Source organism: Tinamus guttatus, unplaced genomic scaffold, assembly GCF_059628265.1.
Source record: "Tinamus guttatus ecotype Peru unplaced genomic scaffold, ASM5962826v1 Tinamus_guttatus_pri_ptg000356l, whole genome shotgun sequence".
NCBI lineage: Eukaryota > Metazoa > Chordata > Aves > Tinamiformes > Tinamidae > Tinamus > Tinamus guttatus.
Genome location: NW_028288890.1, coordinates 196,577 through 212,723, shown reverse-complemented (window position 1 = coordinate 212,723; position 16,147 = coordinate 196,577). Strand labels below are relative to the sequence as shown.

The window sequence follows — 16,147 nt, the reverse complement described above, 5'->3', positions numbered from 1 at the left end:
CTGCTTCACCAGGCCCAGGGCCCGGTACCCGCACAGCAGGGAGAGGGGAAGCTCGTGGGACCCCTTGGCACGGGGGGCTGCGGCCCCCAGAGCAGCCAGGGAGCAGTGCCATGGCCCCAGGCTGCCACCCCCTGCCCCCCGGGCCACCACGGCCTGGCGCAGGGCTAGCCCCGACCTCGGGCTCTGCCCCATGGAGCGGCACACGGCCCCCCTGCCCCAGGGCTGCCCCAGTCCCTTCCCGGCCTGCCGGGTGCTGCCCTCATTTGCGCCTGCTGAAGATGGACTTCTTGCTGAGGTTCCTCTCGCCCACGCTCAGCCCGATGAGCAGACGCGCCTTCTCGTCCTCCTCCTGCTGCTGGATCGTCCCATCCGATTTGCTCTCCAGCTTGCCCCGGGCCTCCACGCCGGCTGCCGGCTTCAGACGGAGCTTCTCTTTGATCACCTGTCCCCAAGAGGTGGCCTCAGCGCCCAGTGGCCACACACAGCCCCTGCACCCAGAGCCACCCGGACAGGGCTGCTCGGAGCTGCCCCAGCTCCCTCCCTGTGAGCAGGGAGACAGCTGGGAGCTCGGGGCTCCTGTTGTCACCAGAGGGGAGAGAGCAAGCAGCAGTGTCCCCCATACCTGTGCCACCAAGGCCTTGCGGCTGTCCCTCTTCACCGCCATGGCGAAGTCCAGCCATGTCCACGTGTTGTTGTGGTACTCCAGACAGGGCAGCACTAGGTTTAGGTCTCCCCAGTCCACGCTGTTCTTCTCACCCTGGGCAGGGGACAGGGGAGACACCCAGTGTGGGCCTGTCCCCCCAGCAGTCCCTGGCCACCCAGCACCTGTGTCCTGGGGCCAGCGGGTCCCTCACCTTGTAGCTGACGCAGAGTGGCACCTGTGGGATCTTGATGTAGATGAAGGAGTTGTTCATGGCCGCACGCTCCTTCATCTTGTCAATGTCATCCACAGGATGCTGGGGACAGCATCAAGAGCCATGAGGAGAGGGGACAGAACCAGGCATGGGGCCATGGCCCTGTTTCACCAGGCAGCCATGGAGGCTGCCGCAGGGGCAGGAAAAGGGGGGTTCCACAGCATGGATCTCCCAAACTCCCCCCTCAGGGCAGCAGCAGGTACCTCGGGTGCTTTTCGGAACGATCTTCTGACCCCTGACGTCCGATTCAATCCCTGAGCGACCCCTTTGCCTGGGCCCAGCGAGTCGTCGGCCACGATGAGCTGCCGCGGCTTCACCACGGGGATCCCTGGGACAAACACAGAGCTGCGAGGGGCTCCTGGGCACGGGGAACGCCAGCCACGAGTGCACCACATGTCATCGAACCCTTCCCCGTCTGCCTGCACTGTCTTGGCTGAAGGCCCCAGAGCAGATCACGCTACACCTGGCAAGGTCCATCCAGTCCCTATGCATCCAAATCCCCAGGACCCATGCGAGAAGGACACAAGAAGGATGGCTGGTGTCTGTCTGGGATCAGCTACAACCCAGACCCCCTGTCAGCTCCCTGCTCACAGAGGAGCTCAGAAGCCCCTTTTCCTCAGTGTGTGGCCCACCAGCAGCTGGCCACAAGCACATGCTAGATACAACTAAAGTAGCTCAGGGACATCACTGGCGCCAGGGAGGAGAGCACCCAACTGTGCCATGTGCATCCCACTCCTGCTCACCTGTTGTCACCAGCTTGGACTTATCTTCCTCATCCCCCACCTCCTCCTCCTCCACATTGCGGCCAGGGAAGAAGAAACCCATCATCCTGTGGAAGAACTGGTGGGTGAGCTGGATGGTGAGGGGCACCACGTTCACCTGTAGGGAGAGCAGTGCGTCAGAGCCAGACAGATGGTGCCCGTGGCCTATGGGTCCATGTCACCTCCTGGGCCTGTCTCAGCACCTCGAAGTGCTCCTTGATGGAGATGCCTCCCACGGGTGGCCGGACCTTGCTGAAGATCCTCAGTGCCAGCTGCCGGCCAGACTGGCAGGAGCTCTGGGGACGCAGCACCACCTGCAAGGAACAGGGTGGGTGGCTGGGGTGAGGACAGGCCAGCCCACCAGGCCCAGCCTTCCACCCCCAGGGCACCCAAGGGAACCGCGGGTCCCCAGGACACAGGACAGATGGCTTGGGGTGAGGACAGACCAACCAGTTGTTGGTTGACCAACCCTCCCCGGCCAGAAGAATGTCCCATGGCTTCAAGAAACCCCAGGTATAAAGGAGGTGGCCTGAGGATAGGCCATAGAACCATGCCAGGACACCCAGGGGACCACAAAGGGCAGTGGGCTGAGGACAGACCCAGCCATGCCTGGCACCCCCCCCCATCTGCAGCAAGTCCTCCCCTCGCTCCTGGGCCCAGGGCTGCTTCTCCAGGTTGCCACTTGCCTTGTACACAGCGTTGGGCAGGAGGTTGTTCATCGTGACCCAGCCCAGCTCCAGCAGATGCTCTGCAGTGTCGTCGGACTTGTTCACCTGCACAGATACACGTGTCAGCCCCACGCGCTCAGCCCTGGCCCAGGGGCTGCCCAGGCCCCTGGCCAGCCCCGTACCTTGCTGTAGAGGAAGCGCTGCAGCTCCAGCTCGGCTATGCCCAGCTGCCCGTCCTCCTCGGTGAGGCGCCAGCGCGCCTGGGCAAAGTAGAACTCGGTCCGCCGGGCCACGCTCACGTCCTCCGGCGGCTTCCGCAGTTCCATCTTGTTGGCTCGCTGCAGCTGGAAGTCCTTGAAGCACCTGCAGCAGAAGACGTAGTGCTGGCACACAGGAGCTCTGGAGCAAGGAGGGTGCAACTCTGGGGGCGCCAAATATGACTCCTACCTGATCAGGATGTTCAGCTCCTCGCTTTCCAGTTGCAGGTCAGCTTTCTCCTGGCTCAGCTGCTGCTGCAGCCTGTGGTTGAGGTCGAGCAGGCTCTCGTTTTTGCTGTCGTCTTGCAGGGACTAGAGTACAGAGAGCCCTCAGCATCCTCCCCTCTAGAGCGGGGACCCGGGGAAGCCAAGTCCTGCCAGGGCTGCGGGCTCACCTTCACGTTGGAGTACATCTGCTTCTCCAGCTGGCGGATCTGGGCAACGTGCTGCCTCACGGCCTCCTGCAGGTGCAGGATGCTGCTGCGCTGCTCCTCGGGGTTGCTAGAGATTTCCAGCTGGAAGCGCACTCGCTGTTTCTTCTCGCTGTGCTCCTGGACACAGGGACAGGGGAAGGTGAGGAGCGTCCTGGGCACAGGCAAGTGACATGGCACAGGAAGGTCACCCAGGGCCATGCGGGTACCTTGCGTTTGGGCTCCACATGCAGCAGCAGGTTGTTGACTATATCAAGGATCATGGCATACTGCGCAGGATTGGTGGAGATCTCCAGGTCGTGGTGGATCAGCGTGAACGTGTCCACAGCTCCTGTGGGAACAGGTAAAGGACACGTGGGTCCCAACACAGCCAGGAAGAGCCTCTCTCAGGATGCACCTGGGGACCAGGATTAATGAGCCAGACAGTGATGCAGATGGACAGAGAACAAGCCAAGGTGGCTACATTGGCTCCAGGAGGCACGGCATGTCCAGCATCATCTGCTGCACGGCCATGTGGCTGGGCATCACTCCTGTAGGCACCCCTCTGATCACAGCAGGGACAAGATAGACCATCCCTGCACTCATCAGGCAACTGTGCATCAGCCCAGAGCTCTCCCCACTGGGATGCCTGGATGTATTCACCTTCCTGCTTCTTCAGCAGATCCTCCTTCTCCTGGTTGGCAGGAGTTTCGGGGGGTTTTATCTGCGTGGCCAGCTCGGGGTCGATGTCGTGGCTGTAGCTGATATAGTACATGCGGCAGCTGCAGCGGGAGATGATCCTCTGCACCTGCTGGGTCTGCTGGACTTCTGAGGGCTGGTTCCAGTCTAGGACCAGGCAGGGGGACGCCAGTCAGAGCGCTGTGCCCCATAGGCTGGAGCCCTGAGCACGGGGCTCAGCGCAGCAGGCCGGCTCCTGGGGACAGGCTGTTGCGCTCAGCTTTGGGGTGCCACACAAGCGGGTTGGGGTAGGCACAGCGGCCCGTGCCACCAGTACCTGTGGTGGTGCTGACCATGCCGCCCACCGCTTGCCCGCTCTCCATGAGCTCCTGCACCGAGTCCAGGCTCCGCTGCCGATGCTCTTCGATGTTCTTCACCTGGGGACACAGGAGGCACTGGTGGCTGTCCCCGCTCTCACTGGCAGCACTATCTGCCCTCCAACCAACTCACTCACTACTGAGCCCATCCCAGCTGCCTTGGCCACTTACCTCCAGCCAGAGCTGCCCATGTTCCCTCTCGGAGGGGCTGCTCTCCGTCGTGGCGAAGTACTGCATGCCATCAAGCAGGCAGGTCCAGGACGTCTTCTGCTTCAGCGTGTCCCCGTACCACGCAGGGTGGTGCTGGCACTGCAGCAGCTGGGCCTTGGCAGCAGACACGATCACGCAGCCCTCCGTCTCCGCACCGCGCAGCACCATCTGCGGGGGAAAGACCCCGGGAATGAGAGGAGCCTTCCGAGGCTGGACATGACCCACCTTTACGGCAAGGCCACAGGCAGCGAACACAGGCACGGGCAGGCTGGCCAAGGACAGGTACCTGGCAGTTGACTAGCTCGATGAGGCAGTTGCGGTTGAAGATGTCATCGGTTTGGCAGGCGGCAATGCCACACAGTTGCTCGCTCGCCCCTGACTCCTCCTCTGTGAAGACCACAAACTTGTCCGTCTCCTCGATGAGCTTCTGCAGCATGTAGGCCCCTGGGGAAGGAGAAGTGGTCACTACTGGAAGGAGATGGACTGGGTTGGGGAAAGGGAGTGAGCCCAAGCATCGCCGCCTTGGGCTAGGATGCTACATGCAGAAGGCTCTTGCCGTGTGGGGCTTCCCACTCCCTCCTGTGCCCTCCATCCCTGCACGAGATGAGCACAGTCTGTCTTGCAGGGCTGGGAGCCAGGAACAGGGGGTAGAAATCAGGAGCGCCTAAGTGGTCCGAGAGCCCTGAGCCCAGGGCCAACACGCTCCCTTCCCTGCCACACTCACCCCCCCGAGGAGGCTCTCTCGGGACGGCCGCTGGTGACGGGGGCAGTCACTCTGGCAGGGACGGAGTGGGCAGAGAGTGGGCCCCTCTTCAGCTTCTTGGCTTGCAGCTGCGTGTCAATCTTCAGCCCTTTGAGGGCCTCAGTGGACAGGTTGCGCTTGAGCACGGCCGCTTTCTTGTAGCCATCGTAGAGGCCGAAGGCGATGTCCCGGTTCGTGGTGGTCCAGGATGCCCTCAGGTCCACCAGGTGCAGCTGGTGCGTGTGGAACCCGTCGTCCCCGTCCCGCAGGGGCAGCTCCTGAGCACAGAGGGTCAGAGCCCCATCACAGCAAGGCTACCACTAGCCCATGTACAAGGACATGTAGAGGCTTCGTGCATGAAGGTTCAAGCCTGCAGGTCTGTCCCTTCTCCAGCCACCTCCCTTCCCAATTGCCCCCAAAGATCAAGGTCCCCTGTCCTGGGGGGATGCCATCAAGCCAGCACAGGCAGGGTTATGCCTGTGGTGTGCTGCCCTGCAGCGGTACCTCCTCGGCCGTGCGGTTGCTGTGCCGTTGATAGGTGAGGGAGGACAGGCTCAGCAGGTGGGTTTTCTTGACCAGAGTGTCGAGCCGGTGGTCAGCGTTCTCGTCACAGGTAGAGGCCATGAGATGCACAGTGACCTGGCTCAGGTCGCTCACCATCTGCGTGATGCTCCACTCGGAAATGAGGCGGCGCATCACCGTCCCAGCTGGGGACAAGGAGAGGCGTCAGCTGTGCCCTGTCCTGCCCAGGGACACTGCCAGCAGGGTCTGGTCTCACCTTGGGGGATGAGCCGCTGGGTGCCACGAGTGAAGATGTGGCCCTGACAACACTCCACCTGGATGCCCCGCTGCTGGGCAAAGGAGGCCCAGTAATGCACCTGCGAGGGGACAGAGAGCAGGGGCTGAGAGCCCAGCCGAGGCCGAGCAGGGAGATAACATGGAGTCCCATCCCCAAGACTTGCCTGCAGCTGTGGGAAGAGTGCAGTGTAGGATAGTTGCTTGTAGTGCTGCCCCAGCTTCTTCTTGCTGGGCTTCATGTTGTTGAAGAGCTTCCCACGGCAGATGGGGCGCGTCACGCTGGTCCACGTGGCCCAGAAGTTCTGCATCCAGCGCAGGGTGCTGCTGTAGAGCAGGATCCGGGGCTGGGAGTGCTCTGGGGATATACCCGTCATCAGCACCGCAGGGCAGGAACACAGCAACCCCTCAACCCCAGCTCCCTCGCCCGGGGAGGGGGTCCCTAGGGTGCTATCGCCCACCCTCGCTGGGCCGCGTCAGGTCCATCCGGATGGAGAGGTTGAGGTTCTCGGAGCGGAAGGCACGGTACGAGTCGTACTGCTGCCCCACCGGCACCTCGGGCAGGAAGTCGGGCGAGCGCAGCACCACGCCGTGGTGGTCGTGGGGGTTCCCGTGGCACAGCCACTGCATGTCCAGCGTCATGCACAGGTCAGGCAGGTGCAGGAAGCAGCAGTCGTCGTATCTGCAGGAAGATAGAGGCTGCTGGTTACTCCTGCAATACCACGCAGCAGCCCCCGCACTCCTCAGCCCGCACTCACTTGGAGGCCGTCCGGACGTTGATGTCTAGGTTGCCCTTGAAGACGAACTGCCCAGGTTTCCACTGGAAGGAGAGGTGGCTCCACTCCCAGTGCATGTTCTCCGTGGTGTTGTAGGGGTCCTGCAAGGACAAGCATGGGACGAGGCAGGGGTAAGCCAGCCCCGTGCTGTGCTCTGCTCCCCATTCCTGAGGCACTCACCTCGGTGGCCAGCTGGTGCAGGTTGGCCTGTTCAATATCCATGTGCCAGTCCCCATGGAAGAGAAGGCGGCTCTTATCCCACCATGGCAATGGAGCACTGGGGTCCTCCGAGGCCTTGGTGAGGAGATCCACGCACTGGCTGATCAGGGTCCAGGCTGGGTCCCAGCAGGGCCCCCACACGATGGTGAACTGGGAGATCTCCGCTGGGGACACAGGGCTCGGCTCAGCTCTCAGCGAGTCCCACACAGCCCCCATCTCTGCCCTGGCGCAGAGCCCCATCCCCGCTGCCTCTCCGGCTCTTACAGTGGAAGTCATGGTAGAACTTCAGGGGTGGCATGTTCCTCTCCACCGCCACATCTCCCCAGGGCAGCCCCAGCTTCAGGACCTGGCGGCGCCGGGAGCAGGTCTGGCCGCACTGCTCCGCTCCGATCAGCCGGCCCGAGAGCTGCCAGTTCCGGATCTCAAAGAGGTAGCGAGGATAGTCACGGATCCGCACTGCGGGGCAGAGGCAGGGCTAGGGAACAGGGCCACAAAGGGACACTGCTCTGGTCCTCTATTCTGGGCCATGTCAGGAGACACAGCTCCATCACTCTCCTGTCTCTGTTCTCTCCCCACTCCCTTAATCCTCTGGGAACCATTTCCCCAACTTGGCCACAAACCACACGGTACCAGTAGGTCTCTGACCACGCAGTCACCGAGCTGTACACAGAGGACACCCTGCGTGGGGCCACTCACCAAAGAAGCTGCCAACGCTGCCCTTCATCATGCGGCACCACTGGGTCACCATCTCCAGCCCCTCAGAGGGGAACGGGCTGACACTGTCTATGTCTCTCATCTGCTCCAACACACGCTCTGTGCCATGGAAGGACTCGTCGGCCAGGGCCACCAGCTGAAGGTGGGACAGGGTCCACGTGAGCAGGGCCCTGCGCATGGGTGTGTTGGCATAGAGGCGCCGCGAGCGCTGGATGTAGATCTCGATGTTCTTCTTCTCCAGCGACGCGTAGAGCTCCTCTATCTTGCGGGCGGGCAGCAGCTCGCCGTGCTGCTTGCGCAGCGCGGCCACCTTGGCGTCCAGCAGCTGCAGCCGCTTGGCGCTCTCCTTGCTCTCGTCCTTCATCAGCTCGTAGTTGTCTCGCAGCTTCACCTCGAAGACATCATCCAGGAAGACCCAAGAGAAGTGCTCCACCTTGAGCAGGAGGTCTGGGGGCAGAGCGGTGCTGGCAGGGCGCCCGCGCCGGTGCAGCCCTTTCAGCCACTTCTGCACACCCATGGCAGCGTCCAGCGTGCGGGAGAAGTCATATTGGTAGGGGAACTCAATGGTCACGCTGGCAAAGGAGAAGGCCCAGCCACGGTTGCGGAGCGTGCGGAGGGAGGGGAAGGCGCAGCGGTGCAGGATGACCTCCTCCAGCTCTGGCAGCAGCCTCACCTCCACCTCCTTGAAGCTGAAGATGCTGTGTCCATCAAAGCCGGCCGCCAGCTCAGGGCAGTAACCGTGCAGGGCACCACCGTGCCAGTTCACCGAGGCCCGTTCGGCAGCCAGGCTGATGTAGTTGGTTTCCGAGACAAAGGCTGTGACTTTGGCAGAGCTCAGCTCTAGCAATAGGGACAGAAGTCTTTTGGGGGGAGTCCCATCTGCTTGCAGGGGGCCTGGCATCTCTGCAGGGGCGGCCGCCTCCAGCACGGGGCCCTCCAGGGGCAGGGAAGGAGGTGGCCTGCGGCCCAGCGCGCTTCGCAGGGCGTCGTGGCACTGCAGGGTGGCCAGGGTGTGATGATACAAGTGCATGTGATCGGGTGGGCTCCACAGCACCGCCAGCCCCTCGCCGCACTGCACCTATAGCAGCGAGAGCAAACAGCACCCAAATTACTGCCAGATCCAGCCCCAGCACAACCCCCTTCCCCTCTCCGTGCCCTTGCAATGCCAGCCCACCCTCCCTCTGCCCAGTCCATCCCAGCCCCTCCAGTGCAGAGCCCAGAACTTTCACCAACCTCCAGCGAGCGGATGCTGCTGTGGTAGGTGACAGAGAGCATGGAGAGGCTGGCCACTGGGTTGGGGATGGCAGGCGCTTTGCAGCATGGCTGCATCTTCTCCGTGATGCTCTTCACCAAGGCCAGCACCATGCCCTGGACACTGACCGTGCAGCTCTCGGCACTCCCCAGGACAGTCAGTGTGTCCAGCCGCAGCTCCAAGGCACCTGGGCAGAGGGCACATCAGCACTGCAGGCTCAGAGGAGGAACATGCCACACTCCTTTGACCACAGAGTGCTTTTAGAGCCTGGATGCTACAGCTGCACTTACCAACCAGAGTAGAGACTGTAAAAAGATTAACATCCTCCACCTTCAGATCCACCTTCCACAGCAGCCCCCAGGGCTCTCCTGGGGAAGAGGGTGGCTCCTCTGCAAGCTCTGCTCCGCTGGGCCACGGGCAGAACAGGGGCAGGACCCGGGCCAGGCACTCGGTGCAGGTGTCTGATGACTCCACTTGCAGCCCGCGGATGGTGCAGTCCAGGAAGAGTGTGTCCGACTGAGCGCTGGACATGCCCAGCGGCTGGTTGTAGCTGCCCTGCAGGACACACAGGCCAAGCACTCTTGGCATCCAGGATACTCTCTGCCACAGCACGTCCCTGTGCCAGTCGCAGATAGTTGCACCGAGCCACCCCTTGGCTCGGCACTCACCTGCAGGTTGAAGGAGTCGAGAATGAGGGCCTCTCCCCACACGTGCATGTTGGGGGGGTGCGGGGCGCGCTGGATGTGCGAGTCGTTGCCCACGCGCCAGCAGAGATGGTCCACGGCCAGCACTGCCCGCTGGTGCACGCTCTGGGGCCGCAGGTGCTGGTAGTCTGCGGGCACAGAGCGGGAGGCCAGTGCTGGCAGGCTCATGGTTGCCCGACAAGCATGCCAGCTGGACCAGCCCAGGCAAGGCGCAACTCAGTTGGGCTCAATGATCTTGAAGGTCTTTTCTGACCAGGATTCTATGATTCTAACTCAGACATAACCAGGTCGCAGGGCAGCAGCCCCATGCCAGGCACTGAGAACTCCCCATTCCCGTGCCACAAGCCCAGGTCCCAGACAGTCCCTCTGCCTCTGTGAAGCCCCTTCCCAAGGAGGGCCCGGAGAGCCCGCAGGCACCCAGGGACGGCCACCGGACTGTACCTGCAGAGATAGAGTTGAAGCCCAAGGCGAAGGGCGGCGTGTCCCCCAGCTGCACCGATACGTTGACGTTGGATAGCGAGGCACTCAGGATGACGGGTGCTATGATCTGGGGACAGCTCCTGCACAGGACAAACATCGGCTGTTACTGGAGCACTGCATCCCAGAGAGCTCCTGAGGGTGCAGGGCCCCAGGGACACCTTTTCCGTGACTCCCTGCCGGCCTCCACGCAGCCTCCCTCTCCCACGGCCGTGCACAAGGCAGAGAAGGCGCCGTGTGTCCGGGCACCCTGCCAGGGAGCAGCCGGCCAAGCTGCAACCCCGGCAGCTGCGCTGAGGCTGAGTTTACCTGCCCTTGTGACCTTGGCTGGGGACAGGCACTCCCTGGCTCCTGTATTCCTGCGCCAACAGGCCCAGCCAGTGCGAAAACTCTTGGTGGCGATAGTGGATGATGCAGGTGTTGAGCAGCACAGCAGCCGAGAGGTCAATGGCTGTGACCTAGAGGGAGGAGAGCACAGGGTGGCTGCAAACTCGTACCAGGAGCCGAGCCGGCCCCTCCAGCAACAGGAGGGCGCCTGGCGCTCACTCACTTGCACACTCGTCTTCAGGGAGTTGAGGCACACGATGCGCTGGCGGCTCTGGGACAGAAGAAGGCCATCTGAGGAGAGAGGAGCAGAGGTGAGTGACAGAGGGGGACACGACTGCAGCCCTGCTCTGCAGGGGCCCTCTTGGCTACTTGCCCTCCAGCTGGAGGTCTACACTCATTTGGTCCAGGTCTGAGGTGGGGGTGAAGTTGCGCAGTGGGATCTGCTCCTCTTCGCGCTGATATAGAAATTGCAGCAGCTTCAGGCTCCAAGTGAGGTACCTGTGTGAGAAGCAGGGAGTCACCACCAGAAGGGAACCGTGATGATCTGCATCTCCCTGTCCCAGCTACAGCCCAGCACATTAGGAGATAATCCCACCAGACTGCCATACTGGAGAGCCAGCTCACCATCTTCCCTCTTCCCAAACAACCTGATATCAAACCACACTCCTCCTCACTAGAGTGGTCCCCAAAACACACTCTTGTCAGTCTGGCAGGTCTGGCACAAACAGGGAATGGCACAGCTGTCCCCAAGTCCACACCTCCGTACTGATCAGGACTAAGACAACCTGCCCCTCCACCTGTCCCCTCACCTCTTCTGGCTGTTCACAGACAGCACCACACTGGTGCTCTCCAGCTTCACCTCCACCTTCCTGGGGATGAGCTGCAACGTGTCCCTGCTCAGCAAGGACACGAGCTTCGGGGGCTGCCCCAGGCCTAGGGGAGGAAATACAGGGTCACAGCAAGGCTCTTGTCCAGATCCCTCTGACCGCAGAACTGTGGGGGCTGCCAATGCTCAACGCCTGCCTCGTCCTGACCTGCGCTGGGCTGGTCCCCCACGCTGCCGTCCCGCGTCCCAGCAGTCACTCGCTGCAGCAGCTGGCTGTACAAGAGCCCTTCGTGCAGCTCTGCCTGCAGGGTCCGGACACGCAGCCTGACACCCACCAGCCGCCGCTTGATGCTGATCTCCAGTGAGAGAGAGAGCGCCAGGGCCACCTCCGCCAGGCACGTGTCATCCTGCACGGGGACAGGGGCAAGGAGTGCGTGGGGAGCCTCTCCTCCTCCCTGCTGGTGGATGCTGCACATGAAGCCCTGAGCACAGCACGAAGCTGAGCACTCTGCAGGGCTGCACTGCAGGGCACCAAGCCCACGTTTAGCATTGCCTGGCCTCAGGGAAAGGCTGCTCTGGAACAGGACCTCCTTGGCCCCAAGTACTGCATTTCTCCCCTCCCCAGCACTCACCAGCTGGCTGCTCCGTAGCACTTTGCTGTTCACCTTTGTCAAGCTCACCTCACAGTTCAGGCTGGGGAGACCACAAAACACATTAACATCGCAGGCTCTGCTGCTGGCTCCAAGCCGTGCAGGGAAACAGGGCTGTGCCAGGGGAGCAGAGCAGGACATGAGCACAGCGCTACCTCTTCCCGTCACTGTCCAGGAGGAGACGCGTCTTGCTGGCCCGAATGTGCCACAGAGACTCAGAGGTGGCCACATGTAGAACCATGATGTTGATGGAGTCCACATGGATGGAGAAGAGCTGGGAGAAAGGTGGTAGGGTGAGGGCTGTGGGAGAGCACAGCAGCAATGTCCTCTCCAGGAGCCAGGGCCTCACCTGGCTGAGGACTCTCAGCAGGGAGGGCTTAAGAGACAGGTCCCGGCTTTCCTCTCCATCAACGTCTTTGGGAGCCTCTGGGTAGGAAGGCTGGAATGCAGGGCCCTTCTGGAGATCCGTGCGGATTCGCACCTCACCGAAGCACAGTTCAAAATAGCGTCTGGCAGGGAATACCAAGGACTGTCACAAGAGCTGGCACGCTGCGCTCTGGGCCCTGCCCCAGGGACGTGCGGGACCAGCACAAGAGCATCCACGCGACACTGCCATGCCAGAGGACAGCGAATGGCTCCTGCACAGCGCAGACCCCAGGAAAACAGGCTTTACAGGAAGGCACTAAGGGCTGAGCCCAACCAGCAGAGCCAGGGATGAGGCAGACCCCAAGCAAAGCCAAGAGAGCAGGGAAGGGGCCGGGGTACATACGGCAGCTCCCGGCTCAGCTTGCTGGAAATCCAGATGCTGTCGATCTCCTACAAGGACACACAGGCAGGTCAGGGCAGTGACAGCCCACTCTGCGCTGTGACACTCGGACGCTCCCGCTCTGCCCACAACAACCAGCATCACTCGGGATGTGCCACGGAGCAGCCGAGGATCCCAGAGCTCAGTCGGGGGAGGAAGAGCCCGGCACCAGCTACGGGGCTCTGCAGCAGGAGCCGGGCTGCAGGGATTCCCTCCCGGCTCTGGATGCGGCAGCACCGTCCTGCCGGCCTCTCTCCTCCCGACTCACACTGGGGCGAGCGCTCGCTGTCCCCCGGTACCCACCACGGTCTGCTGCTCCCGCTGGAACTTGAGGCTGATGTTCTGGGCCCAGAAGAAGCCGAAGGAGCCGATCTTCAGCTCCGCCTGCAGCTTCTGGCGGCACCAGGTGACAGCCAGGCGACATGCCAGCCACCTGCGGGGACACGGCAGGGCCGTGGTCCAGCTCCCTGCACGCAGCCCTGCTCGGGGCCGGCTGCGATGGGCCCCTTTCGTCCCCTGAACACCAGCTCTGAGGCCCCCAATGCCCCTCACCTGTGGTGCCTCCCCATGCCCTACAGCCCCCCACCCTAAATCCCATGGGCTCCCCAAGCCCCCGTGTCTCCCACACAGCCCTGGGCTCCTCCTTGGTCCCCCACACCTCTGTCACCCTATACCGAGCCCCAAGGCCCCCCTCAAGCTCTAATGAACCCCTCCACACGCTGCCACCCCGCAGCCAGCCCTGGGACACCCCACGGGCCTGCCCGGAGCCCTGGGTACCCCCCAAACGCCTGGCATGCCGCATCCTGCCCCCCAAGCCAGCCCTGTGCACCCCTCTGGTGCAGGACACCCCCCAGCACAGCCTTGAGGGCCCCCCCACCCCTGAGACCTCCGACCCAGCCCGGTGTGCCCCAACCCCAGCGAGTCCCCGCGCACCTCGACACCCTCCTAGCCCCTCGCGAGCCCCTTCCCACCCGTGACAACGCCGTACGCAGCCCTAGGACCCCCTTGCAGCGCCCCCCGCACCCTGACACCCGCTATCCCCCCACTCCACTGCGCCCCTTGTCCCCCCCCCGTGCCCAGCGCCCCCGCTCCAACCGCCACGAGCCACCCCCCAACCGCCACCCCCGCGGCCTCCGCGGCCCTGACCGCGCCAGCAGCCCGGCGAGCAGCGCCACGACGGCGAGGCCGAGCAGCGCGGCGGGCAGCGGCGCCATAGCAGCCCCCGGCCCGGCCTGGGGCCCGGCCCGGCCCGGTCGCCCCCCGCCGTCCGGTAACCGGGCGCCCAGCGGGGCCGCCCGCCCGCGCAGCCCGAGTGGCCGCTGGGAGGGGCGGGGCCGCGATGGGGCGGGGCCGCCGCGCAGCCACCACAGCGCCCCCTGCCGCGCGCGCCACCGCGCAGCGCCCCCCGCCACGGGGACCGGGACGGGCCCGGAGCCACCGGCGGGTGCCGCAGCAGGGAGGCCGCTGCCCGTTCCACCCCCCCACAAAAGGACCACACGCCGCTGCAGAGCTCAGTTCCTTTATGGTCCCCAACCCGCGCGGACCCCCACGGCCGTGGGGGCTGCTCGGTGCCTCCCGCCGCACGCTCCGCAGCTCTTCTCCCACGTCGTCGCCGCCGCCACCGCTCGTCTCAGCGCCTCCAAGATGCCACTGAGCACCGAGGCCCGGCCGCACTTCACGCAGAGCGACCTCGAGCCCCTGGCGCTGCTCCGTGCCCTGCACGGGGACAGCGCCTGCAACCGGGGCAGCGCAGGGGTCTCTCTGCCACCCCAACGGAGCCTGCAGGCTGCAGCTGCAGCCATCACAGCTCAGCGTGATGCTGCGCGGCCTTGGGCAGCTCGCCGGGCTGCATGAAGATGCCCTCCATGACCCGCCAGTAGTTGTTGTGGCTGGCGGAGGCCATGCCGTGCACCTCCTTCTGCCCGTGGATGGGCCGTCCGTACTGCTCGCCCGTCACCGAGAGGAAGACGTCGGTGGAGGCGTGCTTGAAGCGCACCTCGCTGTCGCGCGCCCAGTACGTCCCGCTGCACACCACGGTCCAGTCGTCCAGGTAGTCGCCCTCGCCGTCCTCCCCAAAGGCGCTCACCTCCTGCGACGGGATGGGGGACAGCTCGTTATGGACGCTGCTTGCCCAGGGACAAGGGCGTCCTGTAGGCAGGCACCTGGGTGGGAACGGGGCCTGTGTCCCCCGGCACGGCTCGCAGCGGAGCGCACAGTGCCAGGGACTCGGCATGGCCCCGTTTCCCCACATTCTGGGTACCCCAGTGCAGGGACAGCTGCCAGGGGCTCCCAGACTGCCCGGTGCCACAGCAAGGATGTTCCAGCAGCGGGGAATGGGGTCAGGCTGGTGACAGGGGCCACTTGGGACAGGGACTCCATCCCTGGGGCCATCTGGTGTCATGGCAGGGATGCCCCAGCAGTGAGGAATGGGATCAGGCTGGTGACAGGGGCCATTTGGGATAGGGGCCCCATCTCCAAGCCCACCAGGTGTCACAGCAAGGATGTCCCTACAGTGTGGAATGGGGTCAGGCTGGTGATAGGGGACACTTGGGGCAGAGACCCCATTCCCAGGACCACCCAGTGTCAAGGCAGGGATATCCCGTCAGTAGGGAATGGGGTCAGGCTGGTGGCAGGGGCTACTTGGGGACCCCATCCCCAGGGCCACCCAGTGTCACAGCAAGGATGTTCCTCCAGTGGGGATGGAGGTTGGGCCAGTGATGGGAGCTACTTGGGGCAGGTGCCCCATCCCTAGGGCCACCATGTGCCACAGCAGGAACGTCCCAGCAGCGACATATGGGGTCAGACCCCCCAATCAGAGCCGCTTGGTGCAGGTGTCTAACCCCCAGGCCACCTGGTGCCAGAGCAGGGTCCTTCCCCCCGTCCCCCTCGCCACGGCGGGGAAGGTGCCGCGCAGGTCCCGCGGGTGCCGCTGCCGCCGCACCTGGTTTCCGGAGAGCGGCGAGGTGAAGCGGTGGCTGTGCAGGTTGCGGCCGGTGCCCACGTGCGTGAGGCGGATGGCCTGGCCGCAGCGCACGGGCGCCCCGCGCTCGCACACGGCCGCCGTGCGGCCCCGCACCCGCCAGTAGCTGTTGCCGTCGTCCGCCGCCGACACGCCCGTCACCGACTGCTGCCCGCTGCCTGCGGCACGGGGGAGCGACGCCTCAGCCGGGCGACCGGCAACGGGGCGGAGAGCGGGGGTTCACGGGTGGCCTTACCGGATCCGTAGCGCACATCGTGCGAGTGCAGGCGCACGTTGTGGCGCACGTTGAGCAGCTTCACGACGGACCCGCAGGTGACGGGCGCGGGGCCGCCGCGCGCCGCCGCCGCCGCGCCCAGCACGAGCCCGAGCGCCAGCAGCCGCCGCGCCGCCCGCATCCCCGCCGCGCCGCTGGAAGCGGAAGTGACGCCGCGCCGCGCTGCGCCGCTCCGGCTGCCCGGAGGTCGCGCTCGTCTGCTCCGCCCCGCTCAGGCCGCAGCGGGCGCCTCCATTTTCCCTGGGCGCAGCGCGGCGGCCGCGGAGGCGCCGGGGCGGCCCGGGCCGGGTAAGGAGGTGGCGGGGGCGGCCCGGGCCGGGTAAGGGGGGGC

At 64.4% G+C, this 16,147-nt stretch overlaps 2 protein-coding genes across 2 annotated transcripts; both read right to left on the bottom strand.

Annotated features, from left to right (window-relative positions):
- Positions 1 to 249: 249 nt before the first annotated feature.
- Positions 250 to 13,825, bottom strand: BLTP2 (bridge-like lipid transfer protein family member 2). The gene is made up of 39 exons (XM_088530010.1): positions 13,709 to 13,825; positions 12,866 to 12,995; positions 12,527 to 12,573; positions 12,107 to 12,266; positions 11,913 to 12,031; positions 11,740 to 11,800; positions 11,316 to 11,514; positions 11,091 to 11,214; positions 10,655 to 10,779; positions 10,505 to 10,572; positions 10,264 to 10,412; positions 9,919 to 10,037; positions 9,442 to 9,605; positions 9,064 to 9,328; positions 8,755 to 8,960; positions 7,504 to 8,599; positions 7,072 to 7,263; positions 6,769 to 6,971; positions 6,571 to 6,689; positions 6,274 to 6,494; positions 5,980 to 6,170; positions 5,796 to 5,895; positions 5,522 to 5,724; positions 5,002 to 5,295; positions 4,562 to 4,720; positions 4,237 to 4,443; positions 4,026 to 4,125; positions 3,674 to 3,856; positions 3,241 to 3,362; positions 2,996 to 3,151; positions 2,791 to 2,912; positions 2,526 to 2,706; positions 2,362 to 2,448; positions 1,879 to 1,989; positions 1,658 to 1,793; positions 1,118 to 1,242; positions 855 to 956; positions 623 to 757; positions 250 to 442 (listed from the first exon to the last, which is right to left on the bottom strand). The coding sequence occupies exons 1-39, from the start codon at positions 13,774 to 13,776 to the stop codon at positions 260 to 262; spliced, it is 6,732 nt and encodes a 2,243-aa protein (XP_088386136.1). The 5' UTR covers positions 13,777 to 13,825; the 3' UTR covers positions 250 to 259.
- Positions 13,826 to 14,195: 370 nt separating this feature from the next.
- On the bottom strand, positions 14,196 to 15,937 carry SDF2 (stromal cell derived factor 2). The gene is made up of 3 exons (XM_088529974.1): positions 15,778 to 15,937; positions 15,504 to 15,700; positions 14,196 to 14,651 (listed from the first exon to the last, which is right to left on the bottom strand). Exons 1-3 carry the CDS (start codon positions 15,935 to 15,937, stop codon positions 14,364 to 14,366), a joined length of 645 nt encoding a protein of 214 aa, XP_088386100.1. The 3' UTR covers positions 14,196 to 14,363.
- Between the last annotated feature and the right edge of the window lie 210 nt (positions 15,938 to 16,147).